Genomic DNA, 24,234 nt, shown 5'->3' on the forward strand with positions numbered 1-24,234 from the left:
CACACACCTGTGTCACACACCTGTGTCACACACCTCTGTCACACACCTGTGTCACACACCTGTCTGTCACATCTGTCCCTCCATCCCTGCATCCCCTCCGTCATCTCCGTCTCTCCATCATCTCCATCACACCATCCCTTCCACTTCTCCATCACACCATTCCTTCATGACATTGTCCCCTCCATCATCTCCATCACACCATCCCTTCCATCAACTCCATCATCTCCATCCCTCCATCATCTCCACCTCACCATCCCTTCGTGACATCATCCCTTCCATCATCTCCATCACACCATCTCTCCATCATCTCCATCCCTTCCATCATCTCTATCCCTCTCTATCATCTCCATCCCCTCCATCATCTCCAATCACACCATCCTCTCCATCATGTCCATCCCTCCATAATCTCCATCATGTCCATCCCTCCATGTCACCATCCCTTCCATCACACTGTCCTCCCCATCCATCCCATTTCCATCACACCTCTGTCACTTTTTCATCCCTTCCATCCCCTCCCAAGGCTGCTCTCCTTCCCACACCCCCACACCCAAATCACCAACAGCTCCATGCTCCAGTGGGGCTGGGCACCTTGGAAGGCTGATCCCTGCAGGGACCCCCCCTCCCCCTTGGGGATGAACAGACCCCAACTTTCCATACAGCCCCTTCATATTTCCATTGGAAATTCGTGTTTATTGCCTTTCTTTGTTTGTTTTTTTAAGGGAAAGTGTGCAAAGCTTTGCATTTAATGGTGCTCTGAGATGGGGATCAAACATCTGCCCGCAGTTGCCTCCCTGGGTTTGACCCACTGATTCCAGTTTTTCAGGGATAGAAAGCTACTCCTGATTTTTAGTGAAGCCTTGAACTGATCCAAAGCTTGGCACCAGCTTTCTGCCTTTACACAGGAGAAAGAACAGAATCAGCTCCCTTTGGGATTCAAAACTTCCCCCAATGCCACTGGAGTCACAGCCCTCTCATTTCCCACAGGAAAAAAACCCAATCCAACACACCAACTCACATTTTTAGGGATGATAGAGGGACATAGGGTGCTTCCCCCCCCACCCCGCCAAAAAAAAAAATTCCCAGTGGAATAAGATCAGAAAGAGACTTAAAAGATGCTCATGTAATTATTTATTGGGTTAGAAATATGGTGTGGTTTCCATCCCAAAAAGGCACAAACAGGCAGGAATTGCTGCTCCATTTGCTTCACCTTCCCACTGGTAAAGCTGAATGCAGCAAAAGGCACCTCCTGCAAACCTGAAGACTCCTTAACCTGGATATAAAAATCTATTGCTTGATAAAGAAAAAAAACCCTGATATTAAAAAAGGCAGCAAATGCAAAGTTAGTCTGAAAGCTGGAGTGTCCTGAAGTTCCCTGTCCATTCTCCCTTGAGATTTTCATGGTAGGGATTGATTTAAAATCTCAATTTGTGAGTGGCTCTGCTGGTGGATTTTTTTTTTTTTTTAATCAGTAGGAACACTCAGGAATTCACTCCGTGAGTTTACATTCAAGGAATTTGGGTGTGTGGGTGCACCCAGGATAGGGTGGATGTTTTATTAATCTGGATGGTGGATTTTTTTTTAAATGAGTAGGAACACTCAAGAATTCACTCCATGAGTTTACATTCAAGGAATTTGGGTGTGTGGGTGCACCCAGGATAGGTCCCCTCGAGGTGGGTGCTGCTGAAGGCTCCAGAACCTTTCTGAAGCAGCAGCAAGGATCCATTCCCAGTGGGGCAACGAGCTGGAAAAGAGGATTTCACCCCATTGGGTAAGGCTGGGCAGGATTCCCTGAGAAAAACCTGCAGGTTTTTATCTGTTTGGATGGAGGGAGCTGCCCAGGGCAGGTGGAGCACATCCCACCCTCCCCACCACAGGCTGCATCTCTCCAAGACACCTCTGGGGATCATCCATGTGGGAAGGGCTGATGGAGCTGGGAAGAGCCCCACAAAGCCCAGCTGTCCCCCCAGGAGAGGAATCATCCTCCAGAGGATGCACAGCAAGGGGCAGAGCCTCCAACCCCCTGCAGCAGCTCACAGAGAGCTCTTCTCAGGGAACCGCTGCCGGATCTGGAAGGCCTCACACTTCTTGTACTTCATGGTCAGTCCATACTCTGGGGTGATGTCCACCGGCTCCCCGGGCCGCAGGCTGAAGTGCAGCTGCTGCAGCAGCGTGGTGAGGAAGAGGAAGATCTCCCAGCGGCCGATGGTCTCGCCGAGGCAGCGGCGCCGGCCCAGCCCGAAGGCCAGAACCTTCTCACCCTCGGCGCGGTTCAGCTCCGTCCCTGAGGCGCTCAGGAACCGCTCGGGCCTGAAGGCTGAGGGCTCCTTCCACAGCGCCCTGCGACACACAGGGGACACGCCGTCACAGGGGTGGAATAATCATTACGGTGGTATATTACAGTGGTATATTATGGTGGTATATTACGGTGGTGTGGTATATTACGGCGGTATATTACGGCGGTATATTACATATAATATATATAATATTATCATGTATAATAGAGTATAATGGTATATATAAAATGATAATATATTATTTATTTTAAAATATAATAAAAATAAAATCAAAATTTAAAATAAAACTTAAAAAGAAAATTAAAGTACAAGAAATTTTTAAAATAAAACAAAATAATAAAAAAATATAATATTGATTCCAGTTTTTCAGGGATAGAAAGCTACTCCTGATTTTTGGTAAAGCCCTGAACTGATCCAAAGCTTGGCACCACCTTTCTGCCTTTACACAGGAGAAAGACCAGTAACAGCTCCCTTTGGGATTAAAAACTTTAAAAAGAAAAAATAATTAAAAAAATAAACTCAAATAAAATGTAATATATTATAATAAAATGTAACATAATGTAATAAAATATAATATATAAAATATGAGACATTATATATAATATATTTTTCCAGATTGCTAAGCAAGATGTATTCTATTTGCCATCTGTATGGCAGCTGTCTTCTGTTCAGTGGGCAGTTTCCTTATCTCTTCCACAACCACTCCTCCCTCAGAGGAGACATCTGCTGATAACAGCTATTGAATGTCACAGCATGGCTGATAAGAACTATAACATCCCATTGGGAGATGTGAGCCCAGAGGGAGGAGCCAAGCATTGCTACCCAGATATAATCCAGAGGCTTTTGAGACACCAGCACGGCTTTCTGCACGGGATTCCCCTGAGGAGCAGCAGCTGCCTCTTCTTCCACTGGATCTTCAGAAGAAGAATGCATCCTTCTCTACAGATCCCTGCTCCAGCAGAACCACCCCTGACACTGCAGGAGGGCTGAGCCACAATTCCAATGGGACTGCCACCAACACCCTGACCCACGGGGTGTCAGGTTGGATTCTGACTCTGTCCGTGGTGTTTCAGTTTACTGCATTGTTGATTTTATTCTTTTTTTTCTTCCCTATTAAAGAACTGTTATTTCCTGCTCCCATATTTTTTGCTTGAGAGCCCCTTAATTTGAAATTTCTAACACTATAGAGGAGTGGGGAGGATTTACATTCTCCATTTCAGGAAAGGCTCCTGCCTTCCTTAGCAGACTCCAGTCTTTCCAAACCAAGACAGACATATATATATATATATATATATATATATATATACACATATACATATATATACATGCATATATATACATATATATATATATACATACATATATATTATAGTATATATTATACATTATACATTATATATATTATATAATATATTATAAAATAATTTGTGCTCAAAGAAATTAAAACCACAGAATGTTTTGTACTAAAGCCAGTGTTAGGCAACAAGCAGTAATAGGCTAAGTGTTAAGCATGGAGATTCCAACACCAGGAAGACACTGTCTCCAGAGATGGATATTCCAAGGGATTTTTTTCATCTGACAAGACCCCAGCAGGAGGCATTTGATAGGCATCATCAGTAAGATAATATTCGATGCCAGAAGTTTATGCCAGAAGATTTCCACTTACAGGATTGCAGCAATTATCCGCCAGTTCTGGGAAACGTGGCAGCAAGAAAGGAAAAACCAATAATATGCTAAAATATTCTAAAGAATAGCCCCTTCCAGAGCCCTAAAGACTGTATAAAACAAACCCCTTAGAAATGACATTTGGAGACCCATGAGGACTTTGGTGCAATAGAAGCCAAATCCTGGGTTCCCCACCTTTCATCACCTGGCTCAGAGTCAAATTGCCTGTAGCTTTTTCCAAATTTATACTTGGATTATTTAATAAATTTCCTTAGTTACCAAAGTGAAATATTCATTTATAACAGGGTCACGTAACAGCTTGTCCAGTGCCACCCCTGCCATGGCAGGGACACCTTCCACCATCCCAGGGTTCTCCAAGCCCCATCCAGCTATAGGAATGTGCCCTCTGTTGACAGAGTGACCAAACTATCCTTTGTCTCCTTAAAAAGGAAAAAAGCTCAGAAGTTTCTGTCCTCAATTAGCAAAGAAGACACCTCATAGGACCTGGGGGACTTCACCTCAAAATTAAGTATAACAAATTGGACAGGAGCCAAAAGTACCACCTAAGCAGCTTACTAGAAAAATAAGAGAACAAAGAAACTAATTGTTTTTGTGGGGTGTTTTACCAGGGGCAAGAACCTCTTGCACCTGGCTTGGTTTTTCTCTGTAAAGAGTTTTGTTATTTCGCCTTTTATTAAAACTTTCCTGTTTCCAACACTACCACAGAAGCCATTCTGCTCATTTTATGCCTTCTAAGGTAGCTGAGCTATCTCGGGTGTGATGTAGATCTCCAAGAGTTTATGAGACTTGGCTTGTAGAGACCATACATCATCCAGCCTGGCCTTGGACACTGCCAGGGATCCAGGGGCAGCCACAGCTTCTCCTGTGCCAGGGCCTGCCCACCCTCCCAGGGAAGAATTCCTTCCCAACATCCCATCCATCCCTGCCCTCTGGCAGTGGGAGCCATTCCCTGTGTGCTGTCCCTCCATCCCTTGTCCCCAGTCCCTCTCCAGCTCTCCTGGAGCCCCTTCAGGCCCTGCCAGGGGCTCTGAGGTGTCCCAGATCCCAGCTCCAGAGCAGAGGGTTCCAGCCCTTGGGCACTGTGATGGCTCTGACCCCCTGCAATGGGGTCACTGACCAAAACCCCTCCTGGCAGAGAGGAGCTTTGCAGCACTGCCTCACTCCAGCACCCAAAAACACCCTTGGCAAGCTCTGGTCCTGATTTACAGCACCCACTCATGTCAGACTCCATCAGCTCAGCCCAGGGCTGTGTTTGCCCAGGCAGACACCAGAGATGGATTTAATTCCATCCATTTAATCCCAGCAGCCAGAGAACCTGCAGCTTCAGCACTGGGATCTGCCAGCAGCCCTTCAAACAGGGAAAACGGGGACCAGGGGGGTTTCCTGTGTTGAATCCTCTCAGCAGAACTTCCCAACTTGCCCCAGTGCAGCTGCTGGGAGGCGCCAGGTGGGATTTAACAGTGTCTCAGCTGGGAATTTCTGCTGGGATATGTGGAATCCTCTCTGCCCCAAGGACAGCACTCCCATCCCACGCTCATGCAAGAGCAGGAGGGATTTCAGAAAGCTTCTGGCCTCTTGGGTGGGGTGTTTGGATACAAACATCTTGAGCTTTGATCCAAACCACCCCATCTGGGAACCCCTCCTGTATCAAGCCTTAGCTGACTCCCTGCTGGAATGTCTCTGCTGGGAAGCAGAGGAGGGGCAGAATGGGGCTCTGCTTTCCAGTCCCCCATCATTCCCAAAGCTGATTATCAGCAACCACAACACGAGCCTGTGGACTTCAGCAGGGTCACATCACCACGTTTTTCTCCCTTAAAAAGAGGAGTGAGCGATTCCCATTGAGCACATCCAGAGCTCAGATCACAGGATCTGCTTGGCAGCAGGATTTTCTGATTCCTGACTACCCAGCAGCCTGAGCAGCACATCAGTTATGTAATCCCTCGTGCTGGGGAGCTGCTGAACTGGGGGCCAAGTCAAGCTGGACCAGCTCCATGCCCAGCAGAGCCAAGGCTGGGCTCAGCATCAAACCCACACCGTTTTTGGTCCAGTCTGCCCTTTTGTACACAATCCAGTCATTTCCTGGAATGAGGATCAGAGTGATGTGAATGCCAAGAGCAGCCACAGCAGCCTGGATGAGCAGGGAGGGTTTGGGATACTCACTCATCGTGGTTCACTTGCCACTGGTTGATGAACACGCAGGTGTCCTTGGGGATGTAGTAGCCATTCAACACTGTTGCTTTTGTTGTGCTGAAGGGAACGTGAGAGGAAGGAGGAGTTAGAGGAGACCCACAGCTCCTGACAAGCCAAAGCCCAGCGAGTCCTGCAGGGGTTTCATCTTCAAAGCCCTATTTGTGCCCTTAGGACTGGCTAGGAAATACCCCAGATTGTATTCGGGAGGTTTAAGAGTCTTGGCTTCACTTTCCTCCACCAGAAAAATTCCAGTCTCACTTCACAGCTCATTCCAGATCAGTTGTGATGTGGTTCCTCCCAAGGCAGGAAAGAAAATACAAACCCAGGGGTGTTCTGCCAGCAAAGGTTTGTGGGGTAAAACCACCCTCATAACAAAGGATCCAACTCCATAAGGGCAACAAGCTGGAATATTTCCCGCTCACAGCCATCAAAAACCCCAAAGAAGGTGTCGGCCACCCCAGCCCGTACCTGTGAGGGATGGTGAAGGGCATGAAGGAAGAATGCCTGAACATCTCCAGGATGAAGGCCTCCGTGTAGGGCAGCGTGCCCCGGTCCGAGAGGCGCGGCCGCCGCTCGCGGCCGATGGTGCGGTCTGGGGAGGGGGACAGGACAGGGTCAGCACCAGGGCTGAGCACAGAGAGCCCAGAGGGATGTGGGGCAGGGACTCACCCAGCTCCTCGTGGATCTTTTTCTGGACGTCGGGGTACAAGGCAACGTACATGAGGCTCCAGGACAGGGCTGTGGTTACGGTGTCAAAGCCTGGGTGGGCGTGGAGTTGGCATTTAGAGACAACAAGAGGACAGGTGAGCGGGTGTGTCAGATCCCACTGCTCCAGATGTTTTCTCCCCCAAAAAGTGTTCAGGAGGGCACCCAAGAGCAGCTCCACAGACCCAAAGGTGCCCATGTGTCCACCCAGCATCTCCATGTCCCCACCCAGCCTCGTGTCCCAAAGATCCAATGCTGCCCTCAGGAACATTCCCACCTGCCCCAAAGAGGTCGTTGACGATGTGGATGATCTTCTCGTCGGAGAGCTTCACGTGGGCATCCTCCCCAGCACTGTTCTCCTGGCAGTGCTGAATCAGCGAGTCCGTGATGTCCCGGATGTGACCCTGGGGAAGAATGCACAGAATTCACAGAGTGACCAGGTTGGAAGAGACCTTCAAGACCATCAATCCAACCCAGCCTCAACACCTCACCTAAACCCTGGCACCCAGTGCCACATCCAGGCTGTGTTAAACACACCCAGGGATGGGGACTCCACCTCCTCCCTGGGCAGCCATTCCAGAAGTTCATCACTCTTTCGGTAAAACACTTTTTCCTGATATCCAACCTAAATTTCCCTTGGTGCAGCTTGAGACTGTGTGCTCTGGTTCTAAATGTGTAGTCGATTAGAAGTGTGTAATGTCACAGTGTGGAAAACTTAGAGTTTGGGGTTTTAGAATATAGCAATAAATATAGGGCAAGATGGAGATTTTAGGATGGGGGCTGGTTGTTCTTCTTTACCTTCTTCTTCCTGGGTTTGGGTGGTATTTTGTAATTGGCAATCTTGTAATTAGGTATCATTTCTTAATTGGATAGTTTAGCCGTAAAAGACCTTGTAACAAGAGATAGTTAATAATTTTGTGCCTCGTTAATGAAAGGCTGCAGAACTCACTGCCGTGAGACTGTAACATAGATAATTAATAATAAACATCTGAGCCTGAAGGTGAACCACCATCTCAAGTGCCTTCAATCCCAACCTCGACAGAGGCAGAAAAAAGAAGCCAAAAACCACCAGAAGGGGACACTTGCAGGCATCTGCACCCACATTCAAGAGCATGTGAGCCCTTACCTTGTCAAAGGTGCTGTAATGCTCCTGCACAATTTTCTGCACGAAGGTGTTGAAGCGCCGGTTGATGTCCTTGAAGGCCTCCAGGGTGCGGCTGGGCAGGTAGCGGAGCAGGGGGATGAAGTCGGCGGGGTGGCTGCCCCCAGCCACCTCCCCAAACTCCTTGCCCAGGTTCACCACCCTGAGCAGCTCCTGGTCCTCGTGCTCGTAGCGCTTGCCAAAGCACATGGCACAGATGACGTTGGCCACCGACACCACCAGGTACTGGTTGAGGTCAAAGCTCTTGTGCTCCTCCATGACCTGCAGGAACTTGGTGACCAGGTACTCGGCCTCCTTGGAGACGTGCTCCTCCAGCAGGCAGCCGCAGGACGACGTGGGGCTGGGCGCGGTGGAGAAGCTCTTCAGGGCGCTCTGGGCCAGCCTCCTGCGCGCTTTCCACACCTCCCCGGAGTCGGGGCTGAACGCCAGGCTCTGCCCGTTGGAGATGTAGCGAAAGCTGTGGAGGTCGGGTCGCCCCATGAAGTCCTCTCCTTGCTTGACCAGCGCTTGGCGGATGGTGTCCAGCCCGCTGAGCACCAGCACGGGCCGTGTCCCGATGCGCACCTCCATCACGTCCCCGTAGCGCCGGCTCAGCCGCGTCAGCGCCAGGTGCGCGTCCGTGCGCAGCTCCAGCACGTTGCCCAGCACGGGAAAGCCCCGCGGGCCCGGCGGCCGCCGCAGCCCCGCGGGCACGGCCGCCCGCAGCCGCTGCACCAGCAGCAGCAGCACCGCGCACAAGGCGGCGGCCGCCAGCAGCGCCTCGCCGGCCGACACCGCCACGGGGCTCCCCAGCGGCCACATGGCAGCAGAGCTCGGGGTCACCGCCGCCTCCGCACGGACAGCCCTGAGGGAGGGAGCGCAGTGAGGGAGAGCCGGAGCAGCGCGGGGCTGAGCGCTGGAGGGGGGACAGGGACAGGGAGTGACAGCCCCATAGCAGCCCAGGGGATGGAGCTGCCCCTGCAGCACAGGCTGGAGTTCTGTGAACGGTCCGAACACACCCACCCATCCCTTAAGGGGAACCTCAACCCATCAGAGACTTTGCAGCACCCCTTTCCCTGCACCAGACCCTTAGAGTGGCACACAGAACCCTCAGGAATAAACCAAAGGTGGGTTAGGAGCTGGGGCTGGTCTCCAGGCTGAGATACCTGCAGGTGTTCCTGACTCTGGGACAGGGAGCGACAGCCCCATGGCAGCTCAGGGGATGGAGCTGCCCCTGCGGCACCGGCAGCACAGGCTGGAGTTCTGTGAACGGTCCGAACACACCCACCCATCCCTTAAGGGGAACCTCAACCCGTCAGAGACTTTGCAGCACTCCTTTCCCTGCACCAGACCCTTAGACTGGTGTGCAGAACCCTCAGGTGCAGAACTCTCAGGGTTAGGAGCTGGGGCTGGTCTCCAGGCTGAGATATCCGCAGGTGTTCCTGTCAGGGACAAGGACCAGGGACAGGGAATGACAGCCCCACAGCAGCTCAGGGGATGGAGCTGCCCCTGCAGCCCCGGTGGCACAGGCTGGAGACCTGGGAATGACCCAAAGGCACCCACCCATCCCTTAAGGGGGATCTCAACCCGGCAGTGATTTCGCAGCACCCCTTTCCCTGCACCAGACCCTTCGACTGCAGAACCCTCAGGAATAAACCAAAGGTGGGTGAGGAGCTGGGGCTGGTCTCTGGGCTGAGACACCTGCAGGTGCTCCTGACAGGAACACGGAGCCACAGCCCCAGAGCAGCTCAGGGGATGGAGCTGCCCCTGCAGCACTGAGGGTTTCCAGCAGCACACGCTGGAGATCTGTGACGGCTCCAAACACACCCACCCATCCCTTAAGGGGAACCTCAACCCGTCAGAGATTTTGTGGCACCCCTTTCCTCACAGAAAACCCAAACCCCCACTGGCACAGCCGTGGCTCCTGCCCAGGGAAGCCGCTCTTGTAAAACAAGGCATGGAGAACTGCAGCTCAGCAAATCCCAGGGAAGCAGAGGAACAGCAGCTCCTCCGTGAATGTGGTTCCAGGACCACCAGACCCATCAGGAGTCACAGCCAGGAGGATGGACCTGCTGGCCACAGTATTGGGGACTTGGGGATGTTACAGAGCTGCTCTGTGAGAACACACAGCTCACTGGGTGAGCAGGGGCACCTAAATGTCACCTTCCTGTTTCTATACCCACATTCAACCCCTCCCAGAAAACACAGAAGCTGACCTCAGCCCATCAGAGACTTTGTGGCATCCCTTTCCCCGCAGCAGACCTTCAGGAAAGCAAAGATGGGTTGGGAGCTGGGGCTGATCTCTGGGCTGAGACACTTTGAGCAGTGACAGCACAAGACAGGAGCAGAGCTGGGCTTCACTTGTGATCCACAATTGCCACACTTTAGGAAACCACTCACATTAAAAAGCACGGTTTTTGCCAGCCAGGAGTGAAAGGAATAGGTCCCCCAACTTTTTGTCTACGTGCCAGGGAAGCAAAGGTGCTCTCTTAAACCACAGGACCTTTGTTTCATCCTCAAAGATTTTTTTCCAGAGCACTCGGCTAGAGGAGAGCTGATCCTGATTTGAGCCACCGAGCCAGCACTCCCGAGCAGTGCCAGGGATCATCCCTGATCGAACCATGGCATGAAAAATAACCCTGCCTGCAGCGGGGGCCAGCGGGGTGGCTGCATCCCGCTCCCAGCTCTGTCCCAAACCATGGAATCACAGAGTCGCTGAAGTTCGAAGGGACTCCTAAGGATCACCGAGCCCCACTCTCTGCTCCTCACGGGAAGAAATCCATCTGAAAGCCCCGAGCAGGGCTGGGAGGAGGTTGGCTGTTAAATCCCCCCTTCCCTCGGCTTTGGCAGGGTTCCACAGGCACCCACGGGGGAGATTCCAGGGGGGCTCTGGTGACCTCGCAGGCAGCGGGTGCAGCCCAGCCGGGACCCCTTCCCAGCCCTCGGCAGCGCCACCACCCGCGAGGGGAGCGTTACCCCCAGGACCCCCCAAAACACCTTCCAGCAGGTGGGGGAGGATGTTGCTGGGGTCTGAAAGGCAGGACAGCGCACGGCGGGGCTGTCCATCACCCAGGGGTGCTGGAAGAGCCGTCCCAGTCCCAGTCCCAGTCCCAGTCCCAGTCCCAGTCCCAGTCCGTGGCGGTGCGGGCTCTCCGGTACTCACCTCGGCAGGAACGGTGCGGAGCGGCGGGAGGGGCCCGGTCCCGCGGCAGGTGCCCTCTGCCCGCCGCTCCTGCTTTATATGCATCGCCCCGCGCGCTGATTGGCCAGACCGCCTCCCGTCACGTGACCCCCAGCTCCCCAAGAACTCCTCGGACCCCCCCATCCCCCCAATCTCCCGTTCCCCCCATTGTCCCGGGGCTCCCCCCACGCGTGGGGTGCGGGACCCCCGCTCCCTGCGCATCCCTTAGGGGGAGGCTGCGAGACGGGCACGGGAGGGTCCGGAAAGGGAGAGGGGGTCCCGATAAGTCGTGGCGTGGGGTGCGGGGGTGTCGGTGCCGCCCGTGGGTTCCAGCCCGGGGCGGGCATCGCGTGCGAAGAGGGCGGGATGTTTGGGCAAACCCGCACCGCCCCGGTCACTCCAGTCACGCTACCGGCAGGATCTTAAAGGCGCCGGTCTCGAGCCCCGCTGCTCCCCAGGACCCCCCCGGGGGCCGGCCGGGCTGTCCCGCTCGCCCCCAGACCCAGAGGGTTCCGTCCAGCCCCGGTGCCCGCAGCCGCGGCACATTCCCGGAGCCGCGGGGACAGCGGACGCGTGGGAAACCCGCCCCGGGCGGCGCGGTGCGGGCCGGGACCGGGGGACTGGCGGGTTCGGCTCCGCGAACACGCGGGGATGAGCGCGGAGCGCTCGCCGCGGGGTTCGGCCATCGCTCATCCCCGTCCCGCCGCCGCCGTGCCCGGTGCAGCACCTCGGGCTGCGGGACCGCCACACAGCTCCGCAGGGACCCCGCGGGGACGTGGGCGGCGGGGCAGCCTCGGGGGTCACGGCCCTGCCTGCCCCGGCCCGGTTAAAGATTGTCCAGGTTCGCGTGAGAAGCGGCAGTGCCCTATGTCACCTCTGTCCCCTGGGACAGGGCCACCCGAGGGGCGAGGTGGGGCTGGCATGGGGCACAGGGTGCAGCCGGAGGGAGGCGGGCACGGCTGGTGCAGCCGGGGTGGATGCTGGGGGTCCGAAGGGGGGCTCGGGCAGAGTTCGGAGCCCCCAGCCCCTCTCCCCGCTGGGTGACAGGCCAGGTCCTGCCCTGCAGCGAGGACAAGGGGCACCAGCCCGCTCCCCAAATCTGTCCCCTCCACCCTCACCCTTGCTCCCAGCCCAGCCGCCACGAGGTGGGAGATAGGCCAGATAGGGGGGATCGGGGGTCCCGCCCCGCCGGGGGGTCCCAGGGGTGGCATTAGGGACATCGCGTGCGAAGGGGCTCCGGCCAGACCCGGGAGGGCCGTCCTGGTCACTCGCAGTCACGCTACGGGTGGGTGGGGGGGGAAATGGTTTTTAAAGGACCAGGGCGGTGGCCTCCCGTCCAGGAGCCCGGCCCGGGGTCAGGGCGGCGCCGGAGCAGCTCAGCATCAGCATCAGCTCCCCCCGCGGCTGGCTGCGGGCTGGGGAGCTCGGAGGGAGCCCCCAACACTGGGGACAAGCGTCGGTGTCAGCAGCGGTGCCCTCTGCCGCAGGAGGCTGCATCACCTGCGAGGGTACGGCACTGCCCTTGTCACTCGTGTCCCCTCGAGAGGACACGGCCATCCCAGCCCTTTCCAGCCACGAGGAGAAGGAGACAGGAGAGTGCCACCTGAAATGTCCCGTCTTGGCGCCAGGTGACACGGAGCGGTGCGGGGCTGCTGGCCACAAATGTCACAAATGTGCCCCACGGCTGGGGACACTCGTCAGGGCGTTCATAAAGCCCGGCCGGGGATGGCTCTGGCACCTCGTACGACACCGGGCACAACGCTCTGTGCGTCTGTCCCAGCGTCCCCGCACGGAGCCGCACCCGTGTGCGGGACAGGCTCGGGGCTGCCAACCCCTCCGTGTCCCTCGGGCGTGGGCACGGGCTGGTGCCACGCACGCCGTGCCACGCGTGCCTGCGGGCACCGTCACCGTGCCGCTGCCGCCTGTCGCCGCACGCACAGCCCGGCGCCGCGGGGTGGTGACACACGGAGGGGACAGCGACACCCAGCAGGGACAGGGGGCTGGCAGCGTCCCTGGGGATCCGCGGGCTCAGCGAGGGGCGGCGGCCGGGGCTGAGGGTGTTTTGGGGTGCTTTTGGGGTGTTTTTGGGGTGTGAGGCTGCCTGGCAGCGACTCTTAACGCTGCTCTCATCAGGTGGCACCCTGCCCTCGCACGGCTTGGCAGCCACGGGGAGGGATGGGACAGGCTGGAAGAGGGTCCTGGGGAACCTCTCTGGACTCTCCTCACTTCTTCCAGAGTTTTGGGATGCGGTAGATGAGGATTGGATGGGTTCAGCGTCAGCACAAGGTCTGAAATGCTGCTGGGGAGGGCGGGGGGTCACTCAGCCCCCCAGCCCCACCCCATGCAATGGGTCCGGGTGGATCCGTAGGGATCGAGGATCCAGCCCTGCTCCTGCAGCCTCCCTCCCCAACAGCGTTCCCAAGATTCCTGCCGGGGCCAAGAGGGCTGCGGCATTCCCGGGAATTATCAGCAGGAATATTAGCAGCCGGGGTTTTGTAATTGTTCTTGCCAAACATTAATGAACGGCCTCATTGCTATTAACGAGCCTGATTAGACCAGAGGTTGAAAGCCTTTATTAAATATTAGCTCAGCTTTTACCTGGGCCAAATTCCCCTTGGAATTTTCGAAGATTGAAGGAAGCTTCGTGCCAAACTCCCGAGCTCTGGCTCATTCCTGCTCATCCCAGCTGCACTTCCCAAACTCCCCTGAATTTTGCCCCGCCTGGAGCAGCAGCCCCGCTGGCACGAGCATTTCCCTGCCGGGTGTCACCCAATGTTTATGGGATGAGCTGCCCCAGCCTTGCCCCTTTCTGCCCCTTCACCTCTCCTATCTGCCGGGCTCACCTCCTCCCCTCTGCCCCGCCACTCCTCCTCCTCCTCCTCCTCCTCGCTGCCTGTTTGCCCCGAGGAGCCGGGGGAAGCGAGCCAGCCGCCTTCTCACGCAAACCTGGCCAATCGTTAACCTGAGCCTGGCTCTGCCCCTGGCCCGGAGGATCCTGCTGCCACTGCTCCCGGGACAGAGGACCTGCTGGATCGTTCCCCAGGGATGGATGGGGAATGTCACCAACGCGTCCCCTCGTTCACAGCCTGCAGCTCTCGGAGTGGCCATGCAGGTGACAGCCCTCTCAGGCTGCTGGGAACAGCCTGGCCAGCCCAGAAAAGCTTTTTTGGGGAAATGCTGGCACCCACATTCCACAGGCAAGCAATGCTGACAACATGTTCTACATCCTCCCCAAGGCAGGGCTTACGGACCCCCTTCTGCCTCCCCACAGCAGGCTCTGGGGCCCGGCCCAGGAGGAGAAGTCACCCTTCATGCCCTTAGAGCTTGCTGGAGGGGAGAAAGGCTCTTCCCTGGCTTCTTGGGCAGGCTCCAGGCAGGGTCAGCCCCATTTGTTAATGGGTAGCTACTGCCAAGGGCTTTTGCCACGGGAGGAGGGAGATAAATACCCAGTGGTGCAGTGAGTGCAGAGATTAGACAGCTGTGGACACCCTGGTGGCATGAGGAGAAGGACCAGGCAGAGGAGAACGAGGTGACAGGAGAAGGTGGTTGAGGAGACCGAGGAGGATTCTCCCCTGCTCCTGGTGCCAATCCCTGCTGGGAGCCTTAGGCAGTAAAACCAACCAGGTAGGAGACAGCTTCTGTGTTTTGGGAGGGTTTGAACGTGGGTATAGAACCAGGAAGGTGACATTTAGGTGCCCCTGCTCACCCAGTGAGCTGTGTGTTCTCACAGAGCAGCTCTGTAACATCCCCAAGTCCCCAATACTGTGGCCAGCAGGTCCATCCTCCTGGCTGTGACTCCTGATGGGTCTGGTGGTCCTGGAACCACATTCACGGAGGAGCTGCTGTTCCTCTGCTTCCCTGGGATTTGCTGAGCTGCAGTTCTCCATGCCTTGTTTTACAAGAGCGGCTTCCCTGGGCAGGAGCCACGGCTGTGCCAGTGGGGGTTTGGGTTTTCTGTGAGGAAAGGGGTGCCACAAAGTCTCTGACAGGTTGAGGCCCCCCTTAAGGGATGGGTGGGTGTGTTTGGAGCCTTCACAGATGTCCAGCGTGTGCTGCTGGAAACCCTCAGTGCTGCAGGGGCAGCTCCATCCCCTGAGCTGCTCTGGGGCTGTGGCTCCGTGTCCCTGTCAGGAGCACCTGCAGGTGTCCCAGCCCAGAGACCAGCCCCAGCTCCTCACCCACCTTTGGTTTATTCCTGAGGGTTCTGTGTGCCATTCTGCAGGGAAAGGGGTGCTGCAAAGTCTCTGACGGGTTGAGGAGCCCCTTAAGGGATGGGTGGGTGCCTTTGGGTCATTCACAGGTCTCCAGCCTGTGCCACCGGGGCTGCAGGGGCAGCTCCATCCCCTGAGCTGCTCTGGGGCTGTTGCTCCCTGTCCCAGAGTCAGGAACACCCTCAGGTATCTCAGCCCAGAGACCAGCCCCAGCTCCTCACCCACCTTTGGTTTATTCCTGAGGGTTCTGTGTGCCACTCTAAGGGTCTGGTACAGGGAAAGGAGTGCTGCAAAGTCTCTGACGGGTTGAGGTCCCCGTTAAGGGATGGTTGGGTGTGTTCGGACCGTTCACAGAACTCCAGCCTGTGCTGCCGGTGCTGCAGGGGCAGCTCCATCCCCTGGGCTGCTGTGGGGCTGTCACTCCCTGTCCCTGTCCCCCCTCCAGCGCTCAGCCCCGCGCTGCTCCGGCTCTCCCTCACTGCGCTCCCTCCCTCAGGGCTGTCCGTGCGGAGGCGGCGGTGACCCCGAGCTCTGCTGCCATGTGGCCGCTGGGGAGCCCCGTGGCGGTGTCGGCCGGCGAGGCGCTGCTGGCGGCCGCCGCCTTGTGCGCGGTGCTGCTGCTGCTGGTGCAGCGGCTGCGGGCGGCCGTGCCCGCGGGGCTGCGGCGGCCGCCGGGCCCGCGGGGCTTTCCCGTGCTGGGCAACGTGCTGGAGCTGCGCACGGACGCGCACCTGGCGCTGACGCGGCTGAGCCGGCGCTACGGGGACGTGATGGAGGTGCACATCGGGACACGGCCCGTGCTGGTGCTCAGCGGGCTGGACACCATCCGCCAAGCGCTGGTCAAGCAAGGAGAGGACTTCATGGGGCGACCCGACCTCTACAGCTTTCGCTTCGTCGCGGACGGGCAGAGCCTGACGTTCAGCCCCGACTCCGGGGAGGTGTGGAAAGCGCGCAGGAGGCTGGCCCAGAGCGCCCTGAAGAGCTTCTCCATCGCGCCCAGCCCCACCTCGTCCTGCAGCTGCCTGCTGGAGGAGCACGTCTCCAAGGAGGCCGAGTACCTGGTCACCAAGTTCCTGCAGGTCATGGAGGAGCACAAGAGCTTTGAGCCCTACCGGTACCTGGTGGTGTCGGTGGCCAACGTCATCTGTGCCATGTGCTTTGGCAAGCGCTACGAGCACGAGGACCAGGAGCTGCTCAGGCTGGTGAATTCCACGGAGGAGTTCACTGCTGTCACTGCTGCTGGCAACCCCGCCGACTTCATCCCCCTGCTCCGCTACCTGCCCAGCCGCAGCATGAAGCTCTTCATTGACTTCAACAGGTACCTCCTCAGCTTCCTGCAGAAGAGGGTCAAGGAGCACTACGAGAGCTATGATGAGGTGAGAGCTGGCAGGACCTGCCCCTGCTCTCCTCCCCTCTCTGTCAGCGAGGTGTTTGTGTTCTGGCAGCCATTGTCTCTCCCCAGTCCTCCTCCTCCTCACAGAATCATAGAGAATTGTAGAATCATGGAATATCGTGAGTTGGCTCACACATGGATCATCCAATCCAGCTCCTGGCCCTGCACACACCCCCCAACATCCCTGAGAGTGTTGTCCAAACTCTCCTGGAGCTCTGGCAGCCTTGAGGCCGTGCCAATTCCCTGGGGAGCCTGGGCAGAGCCTCACCACCCTCTGGTGAGGTGATGGGGTAAATAGAAACTGTCAGGACTTCTGTTTTATCCGCTTCATTTTGTAACAATCATTGCCTGTTTTGCTTCCTGGTATCCTTGTACCTTTTCCTGATGTCCCACCCAAACCTTCCCAGACTCAGCTTCACGAGCCTCTCAGTGTCTCCTCCATTCCCAGTGTGATGTGGCCAGTCTGGTGGTTGAACCTCAAGTTCCTTGGAGAACCCTCTCCTCGTTTCCACAGGGACCACAGGAGCTGAGGGATGGTGCTCCCCAGAGCTCGTGTGGCCCCAGGCTCCCCCAGCACGCTGTGGGGCCGCCCAGGAGCACCCACCCCTCTGCAGCCCTGCTCCATGACCTTGCCTCCTCTTCCTCTCAGAACAACATCCGGGACATCACGGACTCCCTCATTGAGCAGTGCCTGGACAAAAAACTGGGAACCAACATGGCCACGCAGATCCCCAAGGAGAAGATCGTCAACCTCGTGAACGACCTCTTTGGAGCAGGTAGCCTTCACCTTTCCTCAGCTCTGGCAGATGCTCTCAGGTCTTCTCCAGCTCCTCCTGCCTGACCCTTCCTTGTCCAACAGCAGGCAGCTGGTTTGGGTCTAAGCTCTCTCCCTCCTGCTCTGGAAAAATGAAGGGCATGGGTTATATAGCTCGGCTGAACCTCAGCATCTAGAGTGGTTTTTCCTGGCTGAGGGACATGTCTGTGGGCTGATTCACCTTTCTGTGGAAATTCCCCCAGTTCTGGAGAAGCTGTACAAACCTGACACAACCCAGGAGCGGGACAGGCTGAGAGAACAGGATATTTTAGCCAAGTTTGTTATGGCAGAATAAAGCCCCAAGCCCTGCTGCATGTCCAGGATGTCCCTGGCCTCCTCAGCCAGCCCAGACTGCCCTGTGAGATGGTCAGCCCTCAGGCCAGGGTGGGTGCTTCTCAGGTTATGTGTTGCTAGAATGGCTCCTGAAGTATTAAAAGTCTTTTTACCCAGCCCTAAGCTATCGGAGAAGTCAAGATTCCTCGGCTCTGCTTTTCAAGGTTGTTTATTTTCTCTTATCTAATACATTCTTTTTCGGACCTGCTGAAGTCTGTCCAGCAGGCCGGGTTGTGGCACAGTGACAGCCCTTGTAGTGGTGTTCCCTTTTTATACTAAGAACTACCTGTACTTTATTTACAATAATTTTCCAATACCTATCACCTATGTTAGACAGTCTGTCTCTATCCTAAACCAATCCAAAAGTGCCAACATGACAGCAGAAGATGGAAGACAAGAAGAAGAAGAAGTAGACAGGACACACCCAGATTCCTCCATCTTGCTTCTTGAACCCCCATTCTAAAACCCCAAAATTCTCCATTTTCACCCTGTGACAAATTCACTGTCATTCTACTCAAACTCTTGTGGCTTGCAAATCTTCACACAAAGTTGGTAATTTTTTCCATGGGCTAAAATCAAAGGCGCAGGTGTGTTTGACTCTGTGCCAAGGCCTCTGAGCCCCTCTGCCAGGGTCTCGAGCCATCCAGGGCAGCCAGAGCAATGTCCTGGGTCCCGACAGGAGCTGTGCTGAGCTCACCCACACCCCACCCTCTCTGCCCACCCAGGCTTTGACACTGTGACCACAGCCCTGTCCTGGAGCCTCCTGTACCTTGTGACGAACCCCAACATCCAGAAGAAGATCCACGAGGAGCTGGGTGAGTCCCTGCCCCACATCCCTCTGGGCTCTCTGTGCTCAGCCCTGGTGCTGACCCTGTCCTGTCCCCCTCCCCAGACCGCACCATCGGGCGCGAGCGGCGGCCGCGCCTCTCGGACCGGGGCACGCTGCCCTACACGGAGGCCTTCATCCTGGAGATGTTCAGGCATTCCTCCTTCCTGCCCTTCACCATCCCTCACAGGTACGGGCTGGGGTGCCCAACGCCTTCTTTGGGGTTTTTGATGGCTGTGAGGGGGAAATATTCCAGCTTGTTGCCCTTCTGGCGTTGGATGCTTTGTTTTGAGGGTGGTTTCACCCCACAAACCTTTGCTGGCAGAACACCCCTGGGTTTGTATTTTCTTTCCTGCCTTGGGAGGAACCACATCACAACTGATCTGGAATGAGCTGTGAAGTGAGACTGGATTTTTTCTGGTGGAGGAAAGAGAAGCCAAGACTCTTAAACCTCCCGAATACAATCTGGGGTATTTCCTAGCCAGTCCTAAGGGCACAAATAGGGCTTTGAAGATGAAACCCCTGCAGGACTCGCTGGGCTTTGGCTTGTCAGGAGCTGTGGGTCTCCTCTAACTTCTCTTTCCCCCCACATTCCCTTCAGCACAACAAAAGTGACGGTGCTGAACAGTGGTGGGCTGGCACAGCTGCTCCAGGGACGAGGTGGCCTTGAGGCACCATGTTACAGCTCGTGGAGGACACAACCGTCCTCACAAAACCACCCCTTTGGGTGACACCCTTCAGGAGCAGCCTGCCAGTCCCCTGAGGATGCAGAAGAACCTGCTCTCCATCTTTTCTCTCCCCAGCACCACCAAGGACGTGGTGTTGAACGGCTACTTCATCCCGAAGGATCGCTGCGTGTTCGTCAACCAGTGGCAGGTGAACCACGACGAGTGAGTACCGTGAGGCACAAACCCTCCAGTGCTGGCAAACAGGTCCTTTCCCGTGCTGGAAAACAGGGCCCCTCCTGCAGTGACAAACAGGACCCCTCCCGTGGTGGCAAACCATCAGGGATGTTCTTCCCAACAGTTCCCACCTCTCTTGGTTTGGAAAGGCAGGAGTCTGCTAAGGAAGGCAGGAGCCTCCCCTGACATGGAGAATGTAAACCCTCCCCACCCCTCCCAATTGCTATAAATTTTGAATTTATTTTGAATTGCTATAAATTTGAATTTATTGCTCTCAGGCAAAAATATGGGAGCAGGAAATAACAGTTATTTAATAGGGAAAGAAAAACAAATAAAAGGATAAAATAAACAATGCAGTGCACTAGAACAACACTGACAGAGTCAGAACCCAACCTGACACCCTGTGGGTCAGGGTGTTGGTGGCAGTCCCATTGGAAGTGTGGCTCAGCCCTCCTGCAGTGTCAGGGGTGGTTCTGCTGGAGCAGGGATCTGTAGAGAAGGATGCATTCTTCCTCTGAAGATCCAGTGGAAGGAGAGGCAGCTGCTGCTCCTCTGGGAAATCCCGTGCAGAAAGCCACGCTGGTGTCTCAAAACCTCTGGATTATATCTGGGTAGCAATGCTTGGCTCCTCCCTCTGGGTGAAGCATCTCCCAATGGGATGTTATACTTCTTATCAGCCATGCTGTGACATTCAATAGCTGTTATCACCAGATGTCCCCTCCAGAGGGAGGTGTGAATGTGATCACTCAAAGAGAGAGATAAGGCAAGCTGCCCACTTGACAAAGATAATCTGCCATGCAGATGGGAATGGAAAACACCTTGCATTGCAATCTGGAACACCACCTTCAAGTGTCCCCCTGACACCCATGCCCAGGAGAAACCATCTCAATACCCGATGTTCTCCCTTCCAGGAAGCTTTGGAAGGACCCAGAAACCTTCAACCCCGAGCGTTTCCTCAGCGCTGATGGGACCAAGGTGAACAAAGAGGACGGGGAGAAGGTGCTGGTGTTTGGCCTGGGCAAGAGGAGGTGCATCGGGGAGAACATTGCCCGCTGGCAGGTGTTCCTCTTCCTGGCCACGCTGCTGCAGCAGCTGGAGTTCAGCATCTGCGAGGGCGGCAGCGTGGACATGACCCCGCTCTACGGACTGTCCCTGAAGCACAAGAGGTGTGAGCACTTCCAGGTCAGGCAGCGCTTCCCCACCAAGGGCAGGAGCTGAGCAGCGGGAGCAGACATCTCCACGGTGTCCTGTCAGCAGAGCTGAGTCTGGAACAACTTTGTGGGGTTATGGGATAAACTGAAACCATCAGGACTTCTGCTTTATCTGCTTTGTTTTGTAGCAGTTGTTGCCTGTTTTATTTCCTGGTGTTTCTAGTGTTGGATATTCCATTAAATGTTCGCTATTCCACCACACCCAGGCTTGGATATTTTCCTCAGGGAGTCACTCTCTGATGGATGCAGGACAGCCAACCCATGGCATAACCCCACATCCCCCATCAGAATTACAGAATTATGGAATTGTTTAGGTTGGAAAAGGCTTTATCACCATCAAGCCCAGCACTGCCAAGGCCACCACTAACCCACGTCCCCACGTGCCACATGTTTTGACACCCCCAGGGATGGCGACTCCACCACTGACCACCTTCATGGTCAAGAAATTTTCCCAATATCTAAGCCTCCCCTGGGGCAACTTGAGCCTTCATACACCTCCTCCACCACGGTCGGTGGTGTCCCTGGAAGACACAAGGGAGGACACAAAGAAGGACACAAGGAAGGGCACAAAGAGAAACACAAGGGAGTACACAAGAAAGGACATAAGGAAGGACACAAGGAAGGATACAAGAAAGGACACAAGGGAATAGACAAGGGAGAACACAAAGAAAGACACGAGGGAATAGACAAGGGAGGACACAAGGAAGGATAAAAGGAAGGACACAAGGGAAGACACAAGGGAGGACACAAGGGAGGACACAGGGAAGGACACCTTCAGCCCTGGCTGCTGGGAAAGCCAAACTGCTGCTGTTCCGGGCTGGAACAAAGGTGTTTTCACGGCAGGAAAATAATGACACCCAGGAACTGCTCCAGCTCAAACCCAAGAGTTTACATTGGCTGCCAGTCAGCCCATGCCAGCAGAGCCAGATGCCTCCTTTTCCCCAGCTTTGCACGCAAAGCCACCGCAGCCAGCCCCAGCACCTGGCAGCAGGGATGACACGGGGACAGGCACCACCCCGGGGCAGCACGCTCTGTCCTGCACCCATGCCAGGGGAGGGTTCTGCCCCCACGGCCCCAGACCCCGAGCAGCGGGGCTGCAGCCAGAGCTCCTGCCATGTCCAAATGCCAATCACTCATCAGGCATTGCACAAAAGCTTCCCAGAAGAGGCAGAGATGAAAGCGCGGTGGGGAAGAGAACGGGGAAGCCGATTGCCCAAGAATTCAGGGAGATCCTGGCTTGTCCAGACCTGCCAAAGCAGCCTGAAGGAAAAGCAGTGACTCTGTGTGTCCAGGCCCTGCTTGGTCACCAGTTTGTGGTGGAACACCGAGGTGACACAGCCTCAGAGCCACCCAAATTCTTTGAGCCAGCACAAGCAGCTGTTGGCATCACACCAGCTTTGTCTTCCCCACTTGATGTCATGATCCCAATGTTGTAGGAAAAACACTGGAGAGGAAGATCCAAACCTGCTGTGGGCAACCAAAGGAATTGGAAAAAACATGGAAGGATGCTTTAGGACAACCCATGAGGTTCGCCAGCCAAATAACAGCTCCACCAACTATGACAAGGACCACAGGTCCCAAACCCACTTCCCACAGGGGACATCCCACAGGTCAATGCACCAAAAACCCAAACCCACTTCCCACAGGGGACATCCCACAGGTCAATGCACCAAAAACCCAAACCCACTTCCCACAGGGGACATCCCACAGGTCAATGCACCAAAATCCCAAACCCACTTCCCACAGGGGACATCCCACAGATCAATGCACCAAAAACCCAAACCCACTTCCCACAGGGGACATCCCACAGGTCAATGCACCAAAAATCCAAACCCACTTCCCATGAGGAGCATCCCAAAGCCAGCATTCCCTTCCTACAGGAGAAGGTGTTATCATCCACTGGAGGTGCACCTCAGTGCCTAGCCTGGTGACTCAGAAGATCAGTGAGACTCATCAGTGCCATGCTGTCCCCACAGGGTGGACTTGGCCCCGGGGGGACACGCAATGCTGGCCCTGCTGTGGGACCACAGGTCTTGTTTGCTGCAGCCCTTGCGTGACTCCTGTGCCCCAAAGGCTGGCTGGGTGTGCTGATAAGGCTGCAATAAGCAGGAGCAGATAGAAAGAACAGAGGGAGATTTTTTTCCCCCTTTGCAGATGAGAGTTTTATGGCCCCAGGGCAGATAAGCAGCTTAATATTAACAACAGTGGTGTGGAACAGCCTTTTGTTGGTGGGAGGGCTCCCCAAGATCCATTCCTGGAGGGCTGATCTGTGTCAGGATGGAGCAGGGGGAGGGAAGAGGCTTGAGGGGAAAGGAATGGGCAGGCAAATTATCCTTCCCTTCTCTTCATGGGGCTTGAGGCAAAGCAGCCACCTTATAGCTCCCTACCTACATTTAGCACCTCTCCCTCTCTTGCTGCTGATGGAACCATCCCACAGAGCTGTGGAAGACCTTTCCAGGCATTGTGCAAAGGCAGGAGGGACCCCTGAGACCTTGGTCTGAACCCCCTGCATGTTCACCACTCCTTGGCCATCCCTTCCAACAGGCCAGACCCCAGGAGAGGCCCCAGCTTTCCTGCAGGGCTCCACAAAATCACAGCATGGAATCTCCTCAGCTGGAAGGGACCCCAAGGATCATCAGTCCAGACACCCCAACAATCCCACCCTGTGCCTCAGAGCACTGTCCAGACGCTCCTGGAGCTCCTGGGGCTGTGCCCATTCAGTGCCCCACCACCCCGTGGGTGAGGAGCCTTTCCTGGTATCCAGCCTGAACCTCCCCTTTTCACCATGGCTGCTGTGGAAGCCTCAGCGGCTCACAGGAGGTGAGAGGCTCCAGTTGCCCTATCTTTGCCTGCCCCTAATGACCTTCCTCAATTAAGCCCTCCAATTACTGCCCGGGCAGTCTGTGAGCGCCACGGTTGCGTTACTGGAATCGGGGTGGTGATAAGCCAGGGAAGCTTTGATCACTCCATGCAAAATTGCTTTTACGGTTGGTTTTAAAGTGAGTCATGAGTCCAGCCACAGCAGCAGGGCTCCAGCTCCACTTCCAAATGCTCCCAGCACCCTCATTCCTGCAGGAAAAGCTCTGGGCAGACACAGGCTTCTCCCTCTGCCTGATGCCAGCACTCGGGCTGGTGGCACCTCCTCGCTGGGGAAATCAGTCCCTAGCCCCAGAATGGGCCAGAACAACCACTTGTGACTCTTCTGGGGGGAAGAGAGGAGTTGCTCTAACACCCAACAGCCCTCCCAATTAAAAGTGAACCCTGCATCTCTAATTTCTGTCCTTTGGCTCTTTGTGATCTGTTATCAGGAGCCATTCCCCGTGGGGATTAATAATTCTGTGTCTCAC

At 55.6% G+C, this 24,234-nt stretch overlaps 2 protein-coding genes across 2 annotated transcripts; one reads left to right on the forward strand and one right to left on the reverse strand.

The window, feature by feature from the left end:
* Nucleotides 1-2,030: 2,030 nt before the first annotated feature.
* LOC131089070 (cytochrome P450 1A4-like) lies at nt 2,031-11,263 on the reverse strand. Its single transcript, XM_058033593.1, has 7 exons — nt 11,180-11,263; nt 8,002-8,865; nt 7,153-7,279; nt 6,840-6,929; nt 6,639-6,762; nt 6,141-6,227; nt 2,031-2,337 (listed from the first exon to the last, which is right to left on the reverse strand). Exons 1-7 carry the CDS (start codon nt 11,261-11,263, stop codon nt 2,031-2,033), a joined length of 1,683 nt encoding a protein of 560 aa, XP_057889576.1.
* Nucleotides 11,264-11,848: 585 nt separating this feature from the next.
* On the forward strand, nt 11,849-21,086 carry LOC131089071 (cytochrome P450 1A5-like). Its single transcript, XM_058033594.1, has 9 exons — nt 11,849-11,915; nt 12,685-12,838; nt 12,912-13,154; nt 15,905-16,784; nt 17,451-17,577; nt 18,674-18,763; nt 18,841-18,964; nt 19,578-19,664; nt 20,588-21,086. Exons 1-9 carry the CDS (start codon nt 11,849-11,851, stop codon nt 20,892-20,894), a joined length of 2,079 nt encoding a protein of 692 aa, XP_057889577.1. The 3' UTR covers nt 20,895-21,086.
* The last annotated feature ends 3,148 nt before the right edge of the window (nt 21,087-24,234 follow it).

Source organism: Melospiza georgiana, chromosome 13 (genome assembly GCF_028018845.1).
Source record: "Melospiza georgiana isolate bMelGeo1 chromosome 13, bMelGeo1.pri, whole genome shotgun sequence".
NCBI classification, from domain to species: Eukaryota; Metazoa; Chordata; class Aves; order Passeriformes; family Passerellidae; genus Melospiza; species Melospiza georgiana.